This window comes from Hylobates moloch, unplaced genomic scaffold (assembly GCF_009828535.3).
Source record: "Hylobates moloch isolate HMO894 unplaced genomic scaffold, HMol_V3 SCAFFOLD_4, whole genome shotgun sequence".
NCBI classification, from domain to species: Eukaryota; Metazoa; Chordata; class Mammalia; order Primates; family Hylobatidae; genus Hylobates; species Hylobates moloch.
This window is the reverse complement of record NW_026652279.1, coordinates 114,057,039-114,075,804: the sequence shown is the minus strand read 5'-3', so window position 1 is coordinate 114,075,804 and position 18,766 is coordinate 114,057,039. Positions and strand designations below refer to the sequence as shown.

The following is an 18,766-nucleotide window of genomic DNA, read 5'->3' as shown; positions in this document are numbered from 1 at the left end:
AGATATCCACACCACTGTGATACTTTTAATATATTCACCTCAAAAATATAACATTAAAAGTCACAATACTCTCAAAACTGCGTTTCTTCTGTACCCTCTCATAATTTACCCAAACGTACACTTCACTTCTCCATAAAAACCTTTAATGTTAAGATTTCACATCTCAGCAATCTGAATAACTTAAAATGAACAGACTTCTGACCAAGAAGGCAAATTAAACTTTCATTTCTCCATTAGAGAAAAACAAAGCCAGACTAAATAGAGACAGCATGTTAAGTGTTTATTCTATAGAGTTTTTTTACTTCTAATGGTAAAGTTCATCTGTGATTTAAATGCCAAAAGGCTAATTTAATCAATTTTAAGTGATCTCATATCTGCGATCAATATGAAATATAATTAAGATGAGAAAAACAGGTATTGGGTTTCTACAATTAACCTGAAGTTAACAATACCAAAATTCAGCTTTGGTATTTAAGACAGAAATAGATAAGTTTAACAACGTATAATTGTTAATACTTACTATCTAATTTTTGTCCTTCTGTAAAAGTTTCTAGGGCAGCAGCATAGTTTTTTTCATGGTATTCACATATTCTGCATGAATATATTTAAAACAAATTAAGACACACAAAAAATCTGGAAAATAGCCTTCTTTCTAAATGAAAAACTTAGTATTTTCTACTGTTGAAAGAAAAAATTTAAGTATAGAAAAAATTTATTTTAAGTATATGTTAATAAATCTAGAGACTTTCTAATACACTGTTACGATCTAGTACAATTCCTACTAAAATTCAATTTTAGAACTCACTTCAGAAGGAATCTGACTTTAATTGTACAGACTTGCTTACTCCAAAATATAATTATACAAAGGAATTAAGGAAGTTTCTTAAAGAATAGTTATACTTATCAACAGAAACAAGATGGGATATAAAGTATACAGATATAGAGCTTTCACAGCATTAAATGTAGCCTATTCAGCTTTGCTGAATAGGATGTTGTCCAGTCAATTAAATATAGCAAATTCCAAATGATTGGAAAAAAAAAAAAAAAGCAATGTGAAATCTATCAGTTTCATCTATATCTTGCATAATCATCACTATTTTAAAATTTACTAAGTACAGATCTCCTATCACATACTTTGGTTAACAAAATAATAGAACTATAAGTTGTATTTAAAATTGAATCATATCTCTGCTATATAATGTATACGGAATTTTACAACTTATATAAAGCTTGCAATGAACTCATTCAACAAATACCTACTATCTATACCAAGCTCAACAAGAAGAGTAGCTACTGCATACCCTTTTCTCAGCATAGCAGTGGAATTATTTGGATTGAGTTCTAGAGACTTCTTTGCATCAGCAAGAGCAACTATGTAGAAAAAGATGGGTATTTAGTCAGTTATTTATAGATCCTAGCAAATACACATAACATATGAATCAGTTTTAGATTTCTAAGTTTTCAAGTTGGTAGAAATGCCAAATGGTTTTAAATTAGGAAAAGCTAATACAAGATAGAATTCAAATAAATATTACTCTTGTATCTCCCTTCTGGCTTAACATTTAGCTTCCTTCTTAATGCTCTTCAATGACTAGAGCTGTGTCACAAAATTCACCTCCTTGTCTCATTAACATCATCTATGTAATTTTACTCAAGGTATTCAGTTTTTCCCTGTTCAGAAGGTACAAAATACAGAAATACATTACTTTTTAAATACAGGTGGTCTTGTTATGTTGCCCAGGCTGGTCTTGAACTCCTGGGCTCAAATGATCCTCCTGCTTTGGCCTCCCAAAGTGTTGGGATTACAGGCGTGAGCCACCATGCCTGGCCACATTCTTTTTTATAAAAAAAATATAAACGAGCATTTCATTTTAATACTCTGCCAAACAGTAAATGTGATGCTATTTTTTATCAGCATACCCAATAACTATGAATGAAATCTGTATACATTCTCCACCCAATGAAGGAAAAAGCGACATCCATAAAATTTAAATGGGTGTTGCTCAACATGTCTGTCACATTTGAGCTAATTTACCTTGTATAAAAGACCAATTTAAAAATTCTCAAAGACAAACTTTAATTTGTCATGGGTAAAACCTATAAGTAACTTATTAAAAAGGGGCAATATACTTTATAAGAAATGTTACCACAGTAATTCCCAAGAAGAATGTGACAATAAGCTCTTTGACAATAATATTGTGCATCATCTGGTTTCTGTTCCAAAGCCTTAGTCAGCTCCTACAAAACAAACATGTGGAGTGTCAGTAAAAGTTTGTAAGAAGCCATCAAATTCTAATTAAAACATAATTTTTTATCAAGTAACATATTGTCAGAAGCTATTTGGAGGAAAGATAACAGGGATATAATATTGGAGTTTTTCCTTATAAAAGGATCACTATCTCCCCCACTTCTCTTGCCCCTCCTCCCAAAAGTAGGCAATCTAATGTAGTATCTCTGTACCATAAAGCTTTTAGTTCCTGGTCTATAGATCTCAATAAATGGTAATTATTATCAGCTCATATATTCTGAAGAGTTTAATTGTTACACATTGACCATTACAGACTTCCTCCTACTAATTTGAAGAAGATTCAAACACCATATAGAATTTGAGATTCCTAGAAAATGTGAAGCTGTGCAATAAAAAAAGACCAGAAGTTAAATCTAGCACTCCGGGAGGTTAAGACAATCAATACATACACAATCAACTGTACCTGGCCGTTCTCCTAGCCTCTTATCAATAGCATGCAACTCTAATAAAACCCAACTAAATATTCTGTTCAAAGCCCAGATACAATCTAATAGATGGCTATGTCAACTATCAAGAATTAACATTAGAGATTGAAACTTTTCTAACCTGTGCAGTCACAACATATAGGTGTGGTAGCTGGAAAAATAATGATGTAAGAGATTACACAATTAGGGAGATCAAAGACAAGTGCAGGAACACTTTTATTTTCTGCCAACTGCCTACAAACTCTAGGGATTTGGTAGTTTTCTTAAATGGTAAAATTATTTCAAGAGCCACATATATCATTGACTTTGCTTTAACCTAGTAGTGTGACTCTCAGAAAGCAACATATACAGATGCTCCTCAACTCACATGGGGTTAGTCAATCAACAGAAAGTATGGCTCAAACCAAGAGAGCAAAGAAGCTGTAAGATGCTACTTCAAGGGCCTTACTTTGTAGCTTGCAGGCTGTTATAAGGAATTTGGACCTTAGGTTTGATGGAAAGCCATGGAAAGTTCACTGTTAGTAAGGGGAACATGGTCCAATTTACTTTTTTTTAAATGTCACTCTGGCTGCAGTATGGTGAACACATTATCAAATCAAGACTGGAAATGGAGACTTCTTAGGAAACTACTACACTTAAGTCTAGGCTAGAAAAGGATGTTAGCCACAGAGGTGATGAAGAGAAATACGATTGATTAAGTTGGAACATATTAGAAGCAGAGAGATTTGCTAATGGGTGAACATGTGGGATAAGGGAAACTGAAGATGACTCCAGGGTGTTGGGCTTGCCTAGATCTGTATGTGACATCCAGTAATCACTCAATGAAAAGTATTGATTTTCTCCTTGCAGACTTTTTTCACCCTTTTCCCCGGTCTCTACTTTGACTGCATCTCCTTTGCCACAGAATACAAAAATATTTGCCTCTCTAGTCTTAATCTTCTCAAAGTCACTAATAACCCCTTATAAAATCCAACTGATTCCTATCTGACTTGATCTCTCTGTGGCCCTTGACAATAATAACCAGGCCTTTCGGCTTACCATTCTGTTGCCTCTTAAAAACTAATGTTCTCCTTGGGCTCAGTGCTTAAGACTTCTTCCCCTCTACAAACATTCTTTGATTCCTTAACTACTGGAGGGCTTCACGTATGTGTTGATGCATGCTGATGACTCAAATCTTGAGCCTACACAGTGGTCCTGGGCAACATCGGTGTATACTTTTCTCTAGACTTTACCTGAAATGTCCCAGAGGCAACTCATATACAAATATTCACAATCTAAAACTACTTTCTCTCCTCAAACCTATTTCCCCCATGCTGAATGCAATCTTCTAAGTGCTATCATCCTAAGTGCTATCTAAATGAATGGCACCAGTTCCTATTACATTCCCCCAGCCAGAAACTCAGAAGACATCCCTTATATTCTAATCGTCACCAAGTCCAGTGCATTTTACATAAAACAACTCCCCTCCATGCCCTCAATCACTGCCCTTCATGCAGATATTCATCTTTGACCTGGTCTGCAAGACCATCTTCCTGCTATCCCTTGTGCCTCCTCCAATTCACTATCTACTCTGCTTTTAAAGGTTTCATAATTCAGAAAATTTCATTTTCCTTCCTCCAAATTCTTAACAGATCTCCATAATCACATGATAAAACTGAAAACCCTGTGCTGGGATTTAATGCCTTTGATGGCCTGGCCTCACTGTCGCCTGGAGTGGAGTGCAATGATGCGATCTCAGCTCACTGTAACCTCCGCCTCCAGGGTTCAAGCGATTCTCCCGCATCAGCCTCGCAGGCAGCTGATTATGGCTGCCCACCACCATGCCCGGCTAATTTTTTGTATTTTTAATAGAGACGGGGTTTCACCATGTTGGCCAGGCTAGTCTTGAATTCCTGACCTCGTGATCCGCCCGCCTCGGCCTCCCAGAGTGCTGGGACTATAGGCGTGAGCCACCGCGCCCAGCTGCACTTCTAATGAATTGCCAGGTGATGCTGATAATGCTGGTCCAAGACCCACACATTAAAAACCAAGGTACTAATGCTAGCCACATGACTATCCTAGGCAATTCTTCTCCTAGGTACATACAACCAAAAGAAATGCATGTGTTCACCAAAATACATGTACAAGAGTATTCACAGAAGCTTTATGCTAGCTAATAACTAGAAATAACCCAGATGTCCACTGTTAGAATAAACTGCGCCGTACTTACGGCTATACAACATATATTTATACAATGGAATATTACACAGCAATGCAAAAGAACTACTGCTTCACACAAAATGAATTTATACTCATGTAATCATTAAAGCAAAAACAGAGTGCCTACATTCAATAAAGCACCTACTGTATGATTCTTTTTATGAGTCAAGAACAAACAAAACTAACTGATGGTGATGGAGGTCAAAGCAGGAGTCAGCAGGACAGTAAGAAGAATTACTGGCTGAGAAGGAGCATGAAGGAGCATTATGAATGGAGATACTCTGTATCTTAATCTGGTGGTGTAAACATGTGAAAACTCACCAAACTATAGACTTAAAATCTGTATTATTTATATATATCATATATGCCTCCATAAAAATTTTTAAAGTAAAATAAGATGGAAAGTGACAATAAAATTCATTATGTTAATACTGTTTACAAGCAACTTTTATATAAACTGGATCCCCAAAGGAAGCACTAGGTCTAACACGACAATACAAATGTAAATTAAACAATGTAAATTGTTTAATTACAATGTAAATTGTTTAATTATCTAACACAATACAAATGTAAATTAAACAAATGTAAATTAAACAATGCAAATGTAAATTAAAAGTAATAGCTGTCCAGCTAATACAAGAAATTATGGAGAAAAATTCTCAGTGCTTCCTGTAATATTATCCCCAAACTCATCCCAGAAGCCTTACTCCCAGTATCTAAAGGTCTGTATATTTAGATGTAAAAAATATACCTGGACCCTAAAAGGCCTTATAGGACCTGGCTCCTAGTTTCCTGTCCAACCTTATCTCTTAATCAAATGGGCCCTCTAATAAAAAGGGCCTTTGTGTTGCTTCACATACAGGCCAACTTCATTCCTACCTCAGGATCTGCACTGGCTCTTGGTCCTGCCTGGAATATTCTTTCCCCAGAGCTTCCAAGCTAATTCCCTTGTTCCTTCAAATCTCCGTTCAAAGATCTCAATGGAGGCTCTAGTACCATGTGGCACATTTCTTATAAAAGTCACAGCTAGAAAAGACGCTGTCTTGCCTCAAATTATTAAACGTAACAACAAAACAGGTTTCCTCTTTTCTGTGATTTAATGCAAAAACAAACAAAAACTCCTGGCTAAATTCTGTGACTCACAGCATCATTTATCCTTAGGTTCTCCTTTAATTCTTATTATTTAACTCTTGCTCTTTTCCATTCCTTTACAGCTTTATGGTTCGTCTTCACTGCACACCTACAAAAAGTGATTTCTAGGTTAGCTAAGAATATAACCAAGACTTTAACCCACAGCAATCAGCGCCTTTGCACACAGCCACTCCAAAAAAATTTTTTGATGAATATACAAATAAGTGAATAATGAACTGTGATAAGACCTCTGGAAAGTTTCAGGGACGTAAGGGAAAAGGTTTTTGCTCCAGTACAAAAATCCTTTCAGCCAAACTACAAATGCCAACCATGCTCCCAAGAAATAGAGGAGGTATTTCTCAGGAGCTGTAGGGAGTGGAAAGGGCAAGATAGGAGTCTGGGGTAACGCGACTACCGTGTAACAGAGAAAGGAGACCGACAATCTCAATACCGGGGCTGAGACGCAGCATCAACAGGAGCCTGGGTCCCTGTCCGGCGGTGCGGGGAGAAGGCGGGTCAGCGGGGACCCGAAGTGGCCCAGTTCCCCTAAGGAGAGAGGAGGAAGCAGAAATGGGCTCTCTCACCTCTAACGCCTTCTGGGGGTCCTCGTCGATTAGGGCATCCGAGAAGCTCTGGAAAAACCTGTCAAGAAAACAACGACTTCAGCAGGGCTCACTAGCCAAGGAAATGGGGATAAAATAAACAGCAAAGGGAAAGAAAAACACGCACCTCTGGGATGTTGCAGTTCCTGCTGCAGCCGCCGCCATCCCTCGTAGTCGCTGTTGCTGCCGCCGAAGCTGCTACTATCACAGTTACTACCTCCACCACCGCCCAAGAGGGAAACTTCTGGAGAAACACCAACCGAGCTTCCGTCCTAAATAGCCAACAAGCAGCCACGCAGCGTGCTGCTAGCGGGACGGGAGGCGACACGCCGGCGCGTGGCCGGCCGGGACAGTGGAGGACCGATTCCTCCCAGCCCCACCCCGGCCCAGCACCAGCGCTCCCAGTCCCCGCCCCTCGCAGCCATGGTTACGGAGGCCTGGGGCGTACACGTTCTCCCTCCCTTCCAGCGCGCCCACGCCAGCGGGCACTCCCACGGAGCTTTCAGTAGTAGTTTAGAAGCACTTTTGTAACGTACTGTCATCCCTAAGGAACGTGTGGCGGTTAGGGGCGTTTGTATGTCTGTTAATAACGCAAGCTACTTCGAGCTCCCATTTTCCCTAGTTTTTATCATGGCTGCCACATGTAGCCAAGCCCTTTCGCCTCCATTACGTCATTCGCGGCGGCGTGGTCTCTTCCGGGAGCAGAGGCCCGGATGACGCATGGATCCCCGCGATCTTTGGGCTGGGAATCCGAAACGTCTGGGACTTGCCGGAAGTCATTCTGCCCTAATACCGGCAAAAAGCCTTCCGGTTCCTGGGGCGACGCGCCCGGCGGCCGTACTATTCCTTTCCCCAGAACGCCACAGCCCAGGCTTTCTTCTTAGTGGGCTTCCCAGACCAAGAAGGGAAACCTTTCATCCGAAGGTACTGAGGGGAGGAAGGTGGCCTGAAGTTATCTCAGTGCCCCTTTGTTTCCCACCCCAGTCGGTCAGCCCTTCCTCAGCGCCCTTTAACCGTTGCAGATCGGATGGAGAAAGCTGCCAGCACGTTCTAGGGATGGGGGCAGATTGAGGAGCGGGAGGGAGTAATCTTTGTCTAACTTTATACCAGTACCAAACTGTGTTAATTTAATGTAGTTTTATAATAAATCTTTAAGTCCTGTAACTTATTCTCCCAAGATTGTTTTGGCTTATTCTACGGCCTTTGTATTTCTAGGTGAATTTTGGAATTAGCTTGTTAAAAAAAAGGGGGGGGGGATTTTTACTGGGCTCGCATTGAATCTATAGATCTGTTTCGGGAAAACTAGTATCTTAACAACATTAAGTCCTTCAATCCATGAATATCATTCTTCCCCCACCATTTATTTAAGTGGTCTTTAATTTCTCCTGGCAATGTTTTGTAGATTGCACATATATTTATATTTTAGTGCAGCTGTGCTTGGATAGATTGCAGTATAGAGAACATATATATCTTTCATTAGATTTATTCTTGAGTAGTGTTGTATACAATGTTAAATGGCATTTTGACTTTTTTATATTCTATTCGTAAGAATAAACAATATTGATTTTAACATACTGACCTTATATTCAAGCATCTTTCAAAGTTCCCTTGTTATTTGTAATACTCTGTAGATTCTTTCGGAATTTCTGTGATCAAAATCTTGCGATCCACGAATAAAGATAGTTTAACTTCTCTGTAACCTTTATACCTTTTATTTTTATTTATTTTTGCCTTTTGTTGCTGGCTAGTGTTTCCACTATTGAATAAAAATAGTGATAATGGACTTCCTTGTCTTGGTCATAACATCAGGAGGAAAGCATTGAACATCAAGTGCTTTTTCTGCCTCTATTGAAATGTTCATTTGTATTTTTTAATGTTACTATGAATTACCTTGGTTAATTTTCAAATGTTATCTAAATGGCTAATTGTCCTTCTGGACCCCACTGACTCCAGTTGTGATGGCACTGTAAGAAGAGAGGCAGAGTCAGTGAAGGAGACAAGGTTTATTCAGGATTTACATACAAGGGTGGTCCAGTGGTGATGGGCTGGCCTGGAGAACTGCTACCATTTGTAAAAGGCATGTAGTCTATATAGCATTTTCACTTAACACCCTCCTTCTAGCAATCTCCATTTAACCCAAAACAAAGGGCCTTGATCTCCTATACAGCCTAAGATATGGGCCAGGGATGTGGATGTCCTTCATAGATAAGGAGTGAATCTCTGGATTGGCTACTCCTGGATTCCTTAGCCCAGGACTCCAAACTAAGTTCTTCTTAGACCATAGGGTTAGTCTCAGGTATGCTCCAGTTATGGCTCAGCCATACACTAATGTGTGTACACCAGCCTCTGCCATGCACCAATACACATATATGTATGGCCTCTGAAAGGGTGAATTCCAAGGCTGACCTATGTGCCCAAGATGAAAAGAAGTTCTATGTATTATGGACATTGAAATCAATGAGATACCAAAACTACCACCAGAATGGCTTAAATTAAAAGGACTTCCAATACCAAGCATTGACAAGGATATGTAGCAACTGTATCTTTCATATATTGTTGGTGAGAGTTTAATCATTTTGGAAAACTGGTACTGTATGTCTGTTCTTGCATTGCTATAAATACTTGAGACTAGGTAATTTATAAAGAAAAAAATGTTTAATTCGCTCATGGTTCTGCAGATTGTACAAGAAGTATAGCAGCTTCTACTTTTGCAGAGGCCTCAGGAAGCTTCCAATCACGGCAGAAGGCAAAGGTAGAGCAGCCATCTTACATGGCAGGAGCAAGTAGGGTGGGGGTAGGTGCTACACATTTTTAAACAACCAGATCTCACAAGAATTCACTGTTGTGAGGACAGTACCAAGGGAGGTGGTACTTAACAATTCATGAGAAACCCACCCCTATGATCCAGTTACCTCCCACCAGGCCCCACCTCCAACATTGGGGATTACAATTTGACATGTGATTTGGGTGGGGACACATATCCAAACTATATCAGACACTATCTACTAAAGCTAGTTATACACAGACCATAACCCAATAATTCTACCACTGGGCATATACCCAAGAGTATTTATTATTTATGATCATGTAGAAGAATATTCATTGCAGCATTACCCAAGGTAGCAAAAACTGGAAATAATCTAAATGTCCTTAAATAGGAGAAAAAAAAATTACATAGCAATAAGAATGAACGACTGCTACACACAACGATATGGATGAACCTTATATACATAAGTTGTGGAAAAAAAAAAAAAAAAAAAAAAGCCAGACAGAGTACATCATGATTGATTCCACTTAGAAGACAGGTATCATAAGGGAACCTCCTGGTTGTCAGGGAGGGTGGGGAACAGGAGCATGAAGAAATCTTCTCGGATGTGGGAAATGTTACATATTTGATCTGGCAGGTAATCACAGCAGTGTATTCAAACATAAAATTTTATCAAGTTATGCACAAGATTTGTGCAGGCTGGGTGCAGTGGCTCACACCTGTAATCCCAACACTTTGGGAAGCCAAGGCAGAAAAATCACTTGAGCCTAGGAGTTCAAGACCAGCCTGGGCAAGATGGTGAGACCTGGTCTCTACAAAAAATAAATAAATAAAAAACATTAGCGAAGCATGGTGGTGCGTGCCTCAGCTACTTGGGAGGCTGAGGCAGGAGGATCGCTTGAGCCCAGGAGGTTGAGACTCTTATCGTGTTACTGCACTCCAGCCTACGTAGCAGTGTGAGTCTCAACAACAACAAATTGTTCACTTTGATTTTGCAGATTCGTTTGAGGAGAAATGATATCTTTCCCTTGTATTGCCTCTTCCAGTCCATGAACATAATTGCTTGTTTCATTCAGTTATTCGTATGTCTTTCAGTAAAGTTTTTATAATTTTCTCCATAAATTCTTGGCATCAGTTTATTGAAATCTTGGGAGGAAGGAGAGACAAATGCTTAAGAAGTTATTAATAAAATGTTTTCAGCCAGGCGCGGTGGCTTACGCCTGTAATCCCAGCGCTTTGGGAGGCCGAGGTGGGCAGATCACCTGAGGTCAGGAGTTCAAGACCAGCCTGGCCAACTTGGTGAAACCTCGTCTCTACTAAAAAATTACAAAAATTAGCCGGGCATGGTGGCAGGCGCCTCAATCCCAGCTACTTGGGAGGCAGAGGCAGGAGAATCGTTTGAATCCGGGAAGCGGAGGTTGCAGTGAGCCGAGATTGAGCCATTGCACTCAAGCCTGGAGGACAAGAGCAAGACTTATCGCAAAAAAGAAAAAAAAGTTAAAAAAAAGTTTTCATGTGCAAATGACATAACTAAATATACCAATGTGCTTAGCCTTGGTAATTTAAAGAAGGGGAGGAGTGACCATGCTGGATTAAGTGGGCACTTATTGAAGGATAATTCATCTTCAAACTGAAGAGTGAAAATAGTCACTTATACTGTGTTACCTAACATCTTCCTAGGAAAGGGATCCTTTTCATTTAAAAGAGAAAACCTTCCCAGTCTAACACTGAAGCCATCCTTAAGTGTATTACACTTGATAATTTCAAACTGAATCTAACAAAATCTCTTATTTGTGTCTTTTTCACAATAAAGCTTTCCCAAAGAGAAGTTTAAAAAAAAGAGAAAATTTTAAAAAGATTTGTACACTTTACCAAGTTTATACTTCAACAGAAAAAAGATTTAAAACAAAATCAGTAATAATCAAAATTTAAAATACAAAAAGCCATGACATGCATAGTAACATCAAAATATTAAATACTGAAAAATAAATCTGACAAAAGATATGCAAGATGTGCACTGAAAACTAAAAAATATTGCAGCCAGGCGCGGTGGCTCACGTCTGTAATCCCGGCACTTTGGGAGGCCAAGGCGGGTGGATCACCTGAGGTCAGGAGTTTGAGACCAGGCTGGCCAACATGGCGAAACCCCATCTCTACTAAAAACACAAAACAAATTAGCTAGACGTGGTGGCGGGTGCTTGTAATCCCAGCTACTTGGGAGACTGAGGCAGGAGAATTGCTTGAACCCGGGAGGCGGAGGTTGCAGTTAGCCGAGATTGCACCATTGCGCTCCAGCCTGGGTAATAGAGCAAGACTCTTAAAAAAAAAAAAAAAAAAAACAACAACAACAACAAAAAAAAACCCCAACAACATTGCCAAGAGAAATTAAAGAAAACTAACAAATGGAGAGCTACTCCAAATTCATGAGTCAAGAAGACTCAATATTGTTGAGATCTCAGTTCTTCCAAGATTGACCTATAGACTCAACATGATCCCAGTCAAAATCTCTAGTGGGGCATGGTGGCTCATGTCTAATCTCAGTTCTTGTTGGGGCTGAGGCAGGAGTATTGCTTAGAGGCAAGGAGTTGGAGACCAGCCTAGACAACAGAGACCCCATCTCTGAAATAAAACACATTTAAAAATCCCAGAGCTGGCCAGGCGCGGTGGCTCACGCCTGTAATCCCAGCACTTTGGGAGGCCGAGGCAGGCAGATCACAAGGTCAGGGGATCGAGACCATCCTGGCTAACACAGTTAAACCCCATCTCTACTAAAAATAAAGAAAATTAGCCAGGCGTGGTGGTGGGCGCCTGTAGTCCCCACTACTCGGGAGGCTGAGACAGGAGAATGGCGTGAACCCGGGAGGAGGAGCTTGCAGTGAGCCGAGATTGCACCAGTGCACTCCAGCCTGGGCAACAGAGCAAGACTCCGTCTCAAAAAAAAAAAAAAAAAAAAATCCCAGAGCTTTTCCCTTTTAGAAGTTGACAAACTGATTCTAAAATTCAAATGGGGGAAAAAATTCAAATGAAAATGCAAAGAACTTACAATAGCCAAATCAGCTTTGAAAAATAACGAAGTTGGAGAGATAACATTACTTCATTTCAAGACTTGTCAACCTTGTGGTATTGGCACAAAAATAGACAGATTAATGGAACAGAGAATCCATAAATAGACCCATACCATATGTAGACAACTGATTTTTAACAAAGGTCCAAAGGTAATTCAGTGGAGAAAAAACAGTTGAAAAGGAGAGACTTTAAAACAGATTGGATATACATGTGCCAAAAAGTGAGTTTCAATGCATATCTTTGCACCATGTACAACAATTCACTCAAAATGGATTATGGGGCTACAACTCCTATAAAACTTCTAGAGGAAAGAAAATTTTTGTGAGCTTGGGTTAGACAAAGATTTCTTCGCACACCAAAAGCATGATCCATAAAAGAAGAAATTTGTAAATTAGATTTCACCAAAATTTAAAAGATTCTACACTATGAAAATATTTGCAATCACATTTCTGATGAAGAGCTTGCATCCAGAATATATGAAGATGTCTCAAAACTCAGAAACTGTAAGTCAATAGGGAAATAGAAATTAAAACCACAACCATATGCCACTACACACCCATTTAAATGGCTAAAATGAGAAAGACTGACCATGTTGGCAAGGATGTAGAGCAACTGGAAGACTCATACACCACTGGTAGGAATGTAAAAAGGCACAACCATAAAATGACTTAGACCACTGCTACACAATTAGCACCCAAGAGATATGAAATAACATGTTCACGCAATGTTTGTACGGAAATGTCTCTATCTGTTTATAGCAGTTTTAATGGTTAACAGTTGAAAACTGGAAACAACCCAAATGTACATCAATAGGTGAATGGATAAACAGTAGTACAGCTGGCCGGGCGCGTGACTCATGCCTGTAATCCCACACTTTGGGAGGCCGAGGCAGGTGGATCACCTGAGATCAGGAGTTTGAGACTAGCCTGGCCAACACTGTCTCGTCTAAAAATACAAAAAAATGTGGCACGCACCTATATTCCCAGCTACTCAGGAGGCTGAGGCAGGAGAACCATTTGAACGCAGGAAGTGGAGGTTGCAGTGAGCCAGGATCACACCACTGCACTCCAGCCTGAGCGACAGAGTGAGACTCCATCTCAAAACAAACAAAAAACAACAGCAGTATAGCCAGTATAGCTGGAATACTGCTCGGCAATAAAAGGAATGAAGTATTGCTACACACTATAACATGGATGAATCTCAAAACTATGCTAAGTGAAAGAAATCAGACAAAAATAGTCCATTTTGTATGATTCCATTTATATAAAATCCTGAAAAATTTTAAAACTCATCTGTATGACAATCAGTGGTTTACTGGGCGGGGGTGGGGGCTGGAGAGCAGGGTGGAATTTCAAGAATAAAAGGTGCATAAGGAAACATATTGGGGTAAGAGGTATGTTCACTATCTTGATTATGGTGATGATTTTACGAGTGTATACATATGTAACACTTCAAACTGTACACTTTAAATAATGTGCATGGTTTGCTTTATGTCAACTATAGCCCTATAGCCCTATAAAGCTACTTTATTTTATTTTTTGAGACGGAGTCTCGCTCTGTTGCCCAGGCTGGAGTGCGATGACGTAATCTCGGCTCACTGCAAGCTCCGCCTCCCGGGTTCACGCCATTCTCCTGCCTCAGCCTCCCGAGTAGCTGGGACAATAGGTGCCCGCCACCACGCCCAGCTAATTTTTTGTATTTTTAGTAGAGATGGGGTTTCACCTTGTTAACCAGGATGCTCTCGATCTCGTGACCTCATGATCCGCCCGCCTTGGCCTCCCAAAGTGCTGGGATTACAGGCGTGAGCCACCGCGCCCAGCCTAAAGCTATTTTTTAAAACACATTTAGAGCTATAGATAAGAATTGACAGTAATCAGCATATGGATGGTGGTAAGCAACATGAGAACATGAGCACAAGGAGGCCAGGCACGGTAGCTCACATCTGTAATCCCATCACTTTGGGATGCCAAAGCAGGAGCATCCCTTGAGCCCAGGAGCTTGAGACCAGCCTGGGCAATATGGTAAAACACTTTCTCTACAAAATACATTAGCCAGATGTGGTGGTGCATGCCTGTAGTCCACTGAGTGTACTGAGGCTGAGGTGGGAGGATTGATTGAGTCCAGGTCGAGGTTGCAGTGAGCTGTTATCATGCCACTGCACTCCAACCTGGGCAACAGAGTGAGACCCTGTCTCAAAAAAAAAAAAAAAAAGGCAAGAAGAATATGTAAATATGTAGTTTTCTCACTTAATAAATATTGAATCCCTACTACGTATAGATATGCGAGGGACTGGGGATAATAAAATGACTGCAATCTTGGTGCTTAATAATCTAGTGTTGGAATCGCGCATATCAACAGGCAGTTATTATAGTGTCATATATGTCTAAATGGGAGAGATCAAAGGGTTCTGTGAGAGCAGTCAGAAGATTCTGAAAGCTCAGAGTGAGTAATGTCTCAGCCAAAGCCTGAAGAACATATAGGAGTTAACCAGCATGAGATAAACTGTGCTGAGCAGAGTGGGCTGGAAATCAGAGCTAGCGGAGTGATTTGGGAAGTACAGCTTCAGGGATGTTTATTTGCAAAAGCCCCTTCAAATCCTCTATCTAATTTGTTAATATAATTTTGTATGTATTTTTCCTAAATAAATCCCCTCCCCACTCCCACAACCCCAACAAACTGTGTAAATTTTGGCCCCACAAAACCTAGATTTGTCCTTAAGTAGGTCTTTCTTTTGGGTTACTTAGAATTCAGCTCCTTCTTATGTCTGGGAAATTCCTTGAGTCTTCCCACTGAGCCAGTCTCCCTTTACAAAAGCTGAAAATGCGAAACGATTTAAGCTGAACTTGCACATACTTTAAAATTGGTAGCTGGTTAACAACAACAAATCAAGGAAGGACCTTAGTGTATCCTCTCCAGATGCAGTAACACATGTGTCAAGATCAAATTCCCAAAGCAGCAGAGAGTGTTACAAAGCACAGTGTGTCAGTCCTTGGCCACAGTGGCTACAATCTCCTCACCCGACCAGTTATGCAGTATAGTTCCAGGATTTATTCCCAGCCATGTGGCTCAGACTGATGCTGATTCTCTAGTCCTTTTGGCCATTCTGCAAGCAGCACAATATTCTTCTAATACAGTTTATCTTATGCTGAAAACCAGAATCCATCTCTCTCGCTTATGACTAAGAATCCAAACTGATAGACAATTTGGTATTTGGAAGTGGAGTGCTACAAAACAGACCTGGAATGGTGTGTAACTGGCCGGGTGGAAATGGCAGGATGGAGGGCATTGAGACACAACTGTTTCGGGCTGGGAAACTAGTGACTCTGAGACAGGACACCAAGCTCACACCATGAAGAAATGTACTCTAAAGCTGAGCAGCCTTAGAAAGAGTCTTCTTCCCAGTGCTCATATTAGATGTGGCTGTTGAGGACAAAACACCAGAGTGCCATAGCCACCAGATGAAAAAGCAGCCTACATATTCCACCAGAGATCTTAGACATGAAGCTGGATAGAGTATTTGGATGAGATTCTGGCTGGTTCTCTTTGGGAAATAAATACATTTTTCATATGGGCCTGAACAATTTTGAGTTTATGTACAGAAAGAAGAAGTATACATAATAGGATACTTCACTCCTCCCTTCTTCCTTGCTGTGAAGCCCTAATTTTGTTTCTCCAGCACATGACTAAGTCATTTGTGGTAATCCCACATCCCACATTGTTGGGATCCCCAACCCCACATTGTTGGCCATATTGGCAAACAACATGGTTTAGGAAGGGATATATAACTAATCTAGCCAATTGGGCCATGCATGAGATGTCTGCTCAGGGATTCTGGGAAAGGTCTCCTTATTGATAAACAGAAACACAGAATAAATTACTGCAGCTACCTTTAGCAATAGCCATCCTGGAAGACCAAACCAATACCCCAAGGAAAATGAAAGCATAAGGATGGAGAAACCTAGTTCATCAGTGTTACCAGTGAGCTCCTGAGTTAACCAACCCAGAAGCCTCCAAACTCCTGACTTTTTGTTTTGTATTATTTAATAATTTTGAGTTGGGTTTTTCTGTTTGCTTCTTGCAATTGAAAACATTCTTATTCTAATTGCTATTCTGTCTGGGAGTGCAGAATTTGATCATAAGGCTGATGAGATAAAGAAGAGTCTCGTGAGACCACATAGGGCCTCAACTCCATCTGAAAAGATTAAGAAAACCACTGAAGGCTTGACATAATTAGACTGACACTCCTATTGCATTGGGGAGAACAGATTGGAAGCGGACAAGTTGAAAACAGAGAATAAGAACGGTGACCTTTAGACAAAACTTGGGAGAACTCCAATCTTTGAAAAAGTCTCCGGAGCAACCCAAAGGGAACATCAGGAAATTATTTTTTACATGGTAAAAGGGGGAAAATATTACAGAAGCAGGATAGGAGAGTTGGGCACTTCAGATTGGGCAAAACTGAAGGCAATAGAGAGTTTAGAGGAAAAGTGAGTTATGAAAGTTTTCAATTGATCAAGAGGTCCAGGAAGAGAAGGAAGGATGGGATTCAGCAATATGGAAATTGTTTCCTCTTAGTGACCTTTGCAACAACAAATTCAGGGTAATAAGTCAAATGCAATACTACAGAGGGTTAAAGAATAAATGGAAAGTGAGGAAGGCAGCAAGTTTACAGGTTAAGGACAATGACAACAGCATCACAGGTCCTTCCTTAATAAACAATCTTGAGTCAATGATTTGGTGTGGAGAGGCCAAGTACTGACAGCCATGTCCTATTCAGGAGTTGATGACTAGATTATGTTAGGGCTACAGAGAGTCAAGACGTATTATCTGGACAGATCATGCTGGTCCTTGTAAACCCTGTTCAGAAGTTTGCATATTCCTTGTAAGAAATGATGGTAACTTAAACTAAGGTAGAAACATGAAGACAAATGACAAATTAAAAGCTTTTGAGGAGGTAAATTACTTGGGCTGCATGATTGATTGGATGTGGATATCAGATGTGACTGAGCCATGGCAGTAAATGAGATTGTCAAAGGAGCATGTGCAGTGGGAAGAGAGCCAAGAATGGAATCTTAAGAAATACCAGGACATAAGGCAGAGCTCCCCAACTAATGTACTATGAATGGTTATGGGTGTGCCCAGAATACTGATCCCTTTAGTCTAAATGGATGGTGAGAGCCACTGGCTGGTCACACGCAGCAGTAAGCAACTTCACTGGTTAACCCCAGTGTGTCTCTGGAGGGCAGACATTATATTCTGTCAACTTTGTACTAAGAGTTCCATGACTATGTGAAGCCATCCTTGATACCTTACCCAATACATGTTGGTTGAATGAATAAATGTAGAGCAACATTGAGGGACAAACTTAAAATGACAGGTTGGGGCCAGATCAGTTATTCTTAAACTTCCAAGTGTACATTAAGATTACCTAGTGCTTTTCAAACTTGAATGTCTATGTTATTCGGATTCATTAGGTCTGGAGCAGGGCCTGGAGTTCTATTTTTCTAAAATGTTTCCAGCGATGTAGATGCTAATTGGGGACCACTCTGAGTAGCAAGAAATAAACAATACTAGTTAAAAATACAAACTGTACAGCTTTCCCATGAGATACAAATTCAGTAGGTATGGGGTGTAACCAAAGAATTTCCATTTTAAGAAAAACATCAGCTGGGTGCAATGGCTCACGCCTGTAATCCCACCACTTTGGGAGGCCAAGGAGGGATGGATCCCTTGAGCCCAGGAGTTGGAGACCAGACAGGAAAACATGGTGAAAACCCCTTTCTACAAAAAATACACACATCTATTAGCCAGGCATGGTGCAGGCCTGTGGTCCCAGCAACTCGGGAGGCTGAAGTGAGAGGACTGCTTGAACCCTGGGAGGTGACAGTTGCAGTGAGCCAAGATTGTGCCATTGCACTCTAGACTGGGTAACAGAGTGAGACACTACCTCAAAAAAAAAAAAAAAAAAAAAAGAACATTAACTCTCAAATAGTTGGCCTAGGAACCCAGTTTGATGGAGAAATTTGAATGTTAAGCTAAGGATTTTGGACTTTATCCTACAGGTAGCAAGAAAGACATGAGGGTTTCCAAATACGAACATCACGTATTCCCAAGGGATATTTTTATTTGATTTTGTTTTTTGTTTTCTTTTTTTGAGACAGGGTCAACAAAAAGAGAAGAGAACACATAAAACGAGAGAAAAATACAGGAAGGCCACTATAGAACTGTTAACAATTCAGGAGCTGGCAAGCAAAGACACACTCAGAGC

At 40.2% G+C, this 18,766-nt stretch overlaps 1 protein-coding gene across 2 annotated transcripts in view; it reads right to left on the bottom strand.

The window, feature by feature from the left end:
• SUGT1 (SGT1 homolog, MIS12 kinetochore complex assembly cochaperone) overlaps positions 1–7,590 on the bottom strand; it is a 36,391-nt gene extending 28,801 nt beyond the window's left edge. The window contains exons 1-6 of one of the 2 annotated variants that reach the window (XM_058437949.1): positions 7,202–7,590; positions 6,793–6,909; positions 6,648–6,705; positions 2,148–2,238; positions 1,302–1,371; positions 521–591 (exon numbers count right to left, since the gene is read on the bottom strand). In XM_058437949.1, the coding sequence (XP_058293932.1) occupies positions 521–591; positions 1,302–1,371; positions 2,148–2,238; positions 6,648–6,705; positions 6,793–6,830 (328 nt within the window). In that variant the 5' untranslated portion in view covers positions 6,831–6,909; positions 7,202–7,590. Of the gene's footprint in view, positions 1–520; positions 592–1,301; positions 1,372–2,147; positions 2,239–6,647; positions 6,706–6,792; positions 7,041–7,201 lie in introns of those variants that run through there. The other variant, XM_032150973.2, reaches the window with a different exon arrangement.
• Between the last annotated feature and the right edge of the window lie 11,176 nt (positions 7,591–18,766).